Genomic DNA, 6,475 nt, shown 5'->3' with positions numbered 1-6,475 from the left:
CTCTCATACTTCGCTGGTCCACTGCCTGAGCCTCGACCTGAACAAGTTGATGCTTTTGCCGCTAGTTTATAAAATGCGAAGATGGCTCAGTCGGCAGCGGGTAGCAGCAGTAACACCGAACATCCTACCCGTCGTCTGTTCGATTCCAGTCCAGCGTTATTCCACTTGGCCGTCGACGAGAAAGCGTCCCCTACCTGTGAAACAACTTTTTAAAATCCGAATTTCCTTTTGCTGCCCGCTTCAATCATTTTAAAATAGAACATAGGCCACACCCTTTTCCTACTGCAATCCAAGTCGAGCTTCTCATTCCCATTGGCCAATCAGAATTAGTTGATTTGAACTAATGTAAATTCCAAAAGTAATGTAAATTCCAAAACTAATGTAAATTTTCAAAACTAATGTAAATTTCCAATGAATCTAATGTAAATTTCCAATGAACCTAATGTAAATATACATCATTTATCATGATACCTTTGGGTACATGATAAATAATGTAAATTTACAGGAATATTTTTTTCTGTGTATATTTGGCATGGAAGTTGTTATTATATATTTATGATTTTTTATTTCAGGCATTGGTCTCCAAAAATTTCCCAGAAATCAAAGGGCAAAATAATATTTACAAATAAATAAAGCCTTCGTTATGTTTTGACAGATTTTGAATTTCACAACAGAAAACAGCCTTCAACACTCATACTCCTTCAGTTAGGGAATTGTGTGCACAGAGAACAGATCCACAGTTTTTTATAAGCTAGAAGCTTTTGTGTTTCATATGTTTATAGGACCTAATGAAACAAATGTCTAGAGATGTATAATTGAGAACGAAATTTTATGTAAAAACTAGAGCGTCAATTTCCCGTCCCAGGAAAAAAATCGAAATTTCCAGGGAATTCGAGAAATTCAAGCGGAAGTATACATTTTCCTTACATTTTGGCACCAATGTTTTGAAAATTTACATATTAAATCATGATTTTTCATATTGAACTGTCTCTCAATTTCATCTCAAGGTTTATTACAGATAATATTTATTTCTGAAGCATTCACAACTGGGAATATATCTTGCTTATAAGTTGAGCAACAAAAATTAGTTTATTATGGAATGGAAGTTAAATCATTGATTTTTGGTAACCTTTTGTTTTAAAGAAAATTTTTGTATTATCATTTGAAACTAAGATGTTAACCCCCTTCCGACCAAGATCAAAATTGAGAATTCTTAAGCGTTTTAGTTTACCGTGATCAAATTGGATGAAAATTACATTTGTTATCAAATGTTGGACCGTTGCAACGTCATGGAGTGATCGATGTGGCAAATGAAAAGTTCGACTTAAAATTAGTTTTCCATAGTTACTACTTGTAGAAAATAAAATATCCGATCCGAATCTGTTATAATATTTGAGTTTGGAATAGGTTTTGATATCATAAGACATATTTAAAAAAGTGAAATATGTTGTGACGTTGCAACGCCGGAATGTGTCATTTGTTTAATATTAATCGAAATTAAGTGCGTAAAAGGTTTAAATATGAAAATGAAATCTCGGAAAAAAAATCGAAAATTGCCTGTTTCCCGGGAGTTTTGTAACCCCGGCAAATTTGACGTTCTAATAAAAACTGTTTCCATAAAAATTGCGTTGCATATATACAAATATATACAATCATGCAGCGAAAATATTAGGGCACAGACAAACAGAGGTAAATTTCTTTTAAAAGAATTTAATATAAAAGTAAATAAATATCCCTACACACAAAATTTTGTTTACTGAAATTCAGTAAAGTTTTACTGAATTTTCATCTACTGAAATTTCAGTAAACGATTCAGAAATTTAGATTTTACTGAATTCTCAGTTAACTGATATTTGTCACTTTGACAGATGATTTACTGAAATTTCAGTAAAATGGTTGTCAAAACAACTGAAATTTCAGCAAAAGAAACGTCAAATTATTTTCCTGAAAATTCAGTAATTTTCTTGTCACAGTTTGACAGATCATTTGCTGAAGATTCAGCAATCGTTGCTGGTATTTCAGTTATCAAAATTTGATTTTTCTTGTCATTGAAAATGTTTCCAGTACTGTTATTTATATATTTATTTCATAAATCATCCAAACCTAAAAAAAGGTAGTTAGCATCGAGGCATTTGTTATTAACTTTTTTCTTACCTTGGTTTCTATAGATCAATACAAAATAAAAAAACACAACATGTTTGAAAGAGAATTTTCTCTCGACAGCATCCAAACAATAAGTCATAAGTGATGCAGTTACTGATTTTTCAGCAATGTTTTTCTTCATTACCGAATTTCAGCAAAAGTGATAATTACTGAATCGCATTCAGTTGATTATTTTACTGAAATGGCAATCCAAAATTTGCTGTGTACTCTCACTACTACACGAATGCCCACATCGGCACTTATACATTTACGAACACTATGTCGTATTGTTTATTTCTGGTGTTGACCACCATATTGAGCTAGCTGCCATTGATTTTCTCTTTATTTAATGATTGATGGATTTTTGATAAAACATGTTCTATGATTTTCGTCTGTTTGTCTGTGATTAAACGTTAAATCTTTTTAATTGATTCTCCAAAAAGTCGGTAGCATTAGTCGGTAAAGTTGGTCATGTCGGTAGCATTACCACATAAAGATTTTATTTCTTACAATTGGGTCCTAAACTGAAGCTTAGATTGCTGATATTATTGTTTGCAGCGATAAAGCTTATTTTTTGAGTACAATGACCCTTTGTACGACCACAAAGAGTTTAAAATGGATTTTCAAATCAATTTTGAAAAATTAACCTCGCGGTCCTTCTTGACAGGAAAGCTCCTACTTGACAGCTCGTTCCAAGGGGACCATAGTTGATCCATTGAAAAATGTTGTCTTGTCATTTTTTTTTTTGCATTAAAATGAAAAAAAGTGATCAGAAATGATTTTTAATCGTGTTTTTTACCGTTGTACATAAAAATTGACATAGGGCTTTAGTACCCAATTCTAGATTCAATTTTCAAAACATCCTATCCGTCATGGGTTTCCTGTGCAGATGGGATATTTAAAAAAATTATTCTAGAATTACAGTATGATTGCATTATTTATAGTTTATTTTCTTTTAATAACATGGCCTAAAACGAATTTACATATTAACGGTTGATTGATCTACTTACTTCTTCTGTTGCATCCAGTGCACAAGGTACCCAATAAAGATCCCAAAAATGTATCCGGTCGCTCTCATGTGCGTCTTAACGTAAACGTTCTGGAAATAGTAGTTGGCCTGCACGTCGACCACCTCACTAGAAATGGTTTCAAAATAATTAAAACTCTTCATACTATTAACTCCTCGCATTCCAACTCACTCGGTGAAGATCATAAACGACGGATCCAGCTGGCCAAAGTAGGTCACACAGAACGGAATGAGCACCGAAACCGCGGCCACCAGCGCCACCAACGTCATGCCCGTTCTCCGGCCGTACTTCCACAGCGGATACAACAGCAGTGGTGCCAGCACAAACAGCTGCGTATCGGTGGCCAGATACCACGACTGGAACATGCACAGCCGATCGGTGCCCACGTAGTTGTTGATGTACAGGACGTTCAGCCACCAGCTCGATTGGCACCGGGACTGCTCAAGCAGCATCCGCTGGTCCCACAGAGGGCCGCTGCCCAGCCGCGGGAGCCACGTGGCGTACAGGGCCATGATGGCGACGTACGCCGGGGTCAGTCGCACGTACCGTAACACGTACAGCACCAGGAAGTTGACCTTGCCGCGACGTTTGTCCAGCTCAATCAGGATGAGCCGGGCAAACGGAAACCACTCAGGAGGAGGAACGTGTCCACCAGCAGGGGCGAGTTGAGCAGAAAAGCGTTGCGGAGTAGCTTTGCTTGCTGGAATGAAGAAATGTTTCATCATAATCTACTACTGATTGGATTGATATTTTAAACTGGCATCACGACGGTTGATTTGTTTTGTTATAATATATTGTTTATTTTAGGATAAATTTACAAGTCTACGCGCAACAAAGACCCGACTAGAACAAAAATGTTGAAAATAAGCTTAGTCTTACTCCGACTTCCAATGATTCCAGCTTCACAGAATTTATTGTCTCCAACATAGACTACGGGATCTTGAAAATACCATAACTTCACCGACACCAAGATCTGACGGGTATTGGTTATTGGAAGTATCAATCCACTACGATACAATCAATATTTTCCCATAATTTTTAAGTCGTTTCATAAGGTACAAACAAAGAAATAATATTATGTCTATAAAACTTGCTTTTTATTATTTATTCTCTAAACTTTCCTTCTCAATTGAACTTAGATTTTCCGATAAGCTATGAACGGATTCATTAAAATTAATATCCAAAGATTTGCGCGTTATAGTTGAAATAGTTGGTACTGTACGCCTCAATGACCAACGTAATACGACGCTGGCCGATTCCTCCGGCGGTGATGTAGCCCCGTCCCTGGTTCGAGCTCTGGTTGACCACAACCTGGACGTACGTCACAACGGCCCCCGTTCCAGATCGGGGATAGTTCAGCGTCAGCGCCACATCCTGCAGGGAGGACCAGGACTGTCCATTCGAGTCGGCTGCCACCAGTCGGTCTCCCGAGATCCGATTTCCCACGCTGTAGACAATCTGCTGGCGGGTACTTCTGGTGATGTCCAGTGGGACTAGCTCCAAGTCAGGATTGGCTGCTTTGAAGGCACCGATGTTCTGCACAATCTCAACATGGGCCTCGATCGCTGCGGGTTGCTCATCGGATGCGACCAGAGCCACAACAGTAGCCAGAATCAGTGCAACGAGCTTAACCATTTTGAGTAAGGTTATCACAGCTTTTTATCACTTGTTGGGAGGTTCTTTGAAGATTTTTGATGAAGGTTCAGTTGGTACTGAAGGGTCCAACGATGGACGTTGATTTTATATTCATTCTTAGTAGCCATCAAGTGGTAACTCCGTAAGTGGTCCAATGTGGATCCACTTGATCGATATCTAATCAGACGAAAAGTGTGCCAATAAATTCTTGGAAACCGGACGGAAATTAATGTTGACGTCTTGCATCCGTTGACGCCCACTAAGCCAAAGAAACGTCTGGAGAGGGCTGCAAACCAATCAATCAAGTTGATTGAATTAGTGGTCATCGAGGTGATTTACTAAATCGCGTTTCAAGTGTTTTTGATACTGATTATGAATGGATCAAGGACGGATTGCTATAATTTTGCTTGAGATAATAGAGTTGATGTCATACTCAAACAAAGAAACACTGTCGATGAAATTTGTGTTGATCGGAATCGAAGTAAATCATGAGTGAATAAAATTACAAATCAACCAACGATTGGTAACTCACTACTCACCAAATCCTTCCTGAACATCCAAAGTGGCACACATTTGACCAGCTAGCAATCAATTTGAATGTTGCGTGGTGTAAGAGCGAGAGAATGATTTGCGTGATTTATTCTAAATGATGTTTGCAACAAATTCAAACAGGACTGTTGAAAAATTGCGCATACACATCGTGGTAACCCTGTTAAACTGAATTCCGGCGGTCGTGCGATTCGAAGCGTTATCTCTCGATGTCGATTGTGTCCTGCCATTTTCGAGCGTTTGTCGAGCATTTGATCGAATGTCAAAGGTGACATCTGCAATTTGTGTTGGTACTAGTAGGCTACGCAATTTGATGACAAATCAGTTTTTCAAGTCCAAGTCCAGAAAAGTTTATGTTTCGTGAATTATAATCAGAATTAATTTTAAAACGATCCAATCAGCTCCAAATAGCACTAGAAGACGTTCTATTAAGCGATGGGCTCGATGTTTAAGTCCAGGGACTTTCCGGACTAGAAAAATGATCAAACCAAGCTAAACAATGTAAAAGGGCCGAAGCCAGAATTTAAATGAAATCGAAACCATAAATTTCTGGCTTTGCCTTCCCGAATTCTTCGAACGCCTATGAAATATTTCAAGTGAAATGTTTCGCATTTTGAAGTAAACTTATATTTTTATTGTATTAAATTGTGTTGGCATTAACTACAGCGTTCAAACAAACTTTAAATGAAAGTTGATGTTGGAATTCATCAAATAACACAGTTTTGACATTCATAATGCGAACTTATATCCAAATAATTGATAAAACAAGATGAAGTGTCCGGGTTTCAAAGCGTCCGGGAATTCGAATCATGACGTTACATTAGGAACGAGCAGGATAGACTCTTTGTTTACACTTCGGCTTCGGCCTATTACAATGTTTTGCTAGAAATCAAAAAGGTATATTAAAATAACCTTTTTTGTTTCTCTTATTATTTGCTAATAAGAATCCTTTATATAGGTTTCAACTTTAGTCTCTAACAGCAAAGCTTTGACTGACTCATAGAATTTCCAATCCAACGATCAGTTGATTTGTGGCACCTCGGATGAAAATCGTTTCCTTGTACAGATTATATGGCGGGTAATTAATTATACAATAACAACAAATAAAAACATAAAAAGCT

The 6,475-nt window shown here is 37.3% G+C and overlaps 2 protein-coding genes across 2 annotated transcripts in view; both read right to left on the bottom strand.

The window, feature by feature from the left end:
* The window catches only part of LOC6052743, an 85,812-nt gene that overhangs the window by 1,759 nt on the left and 77,578 nt on the right, over positions 1 to 6,475 (bottom strand). The window contains 3 exon segments of the mRNA XM_038265632.1: positions 3,153 to 3,278; positions 3,342 to 3,792; positions 3,795 to 3,870. Coding sequence (XP_038121560.1) covers positions 3,153 to 3,278; positions 3,342 to 3,792; positions 3,795 to 3,870 — 653 coding nt within the window.
* On the bottom strand, positions 4,244 to 4,883 carry LOC6052742. The gene has a single exon (XM_001868926.2). The coding sequence runs from the start codon at positions 4,803 to 4,805 to the stop codon at positions 4,344 to 4,346; it is 462 nt and encodes a 153-aa protein (XP_001868961.1). The 5' UTR covers positions 4,806 to 4,883; the 3' UTR covers positions 4,244 to 4,343.

Source organism: Culex quinquefasciatus, chromosome 1 (genome assembly GCF_015732765.1).
Source record: "Culex quinquefasciatus strain JHB chromosome 1, VPISU_Cqui_1.0_pri_paternal, whole genome shotgun sequence".
NCBI classification, from domain to species: Eukaryota; Metazoa; Arthropoda; class Insecta; order Diptera; family Culicidae; genus Culex; species Culex quinquefasciatus.
The sequence above is the reverse complement of the archived record's forward strand: the minus strand, read 5'-3'. Positions and strand labels throughout refer to the sequence as shown.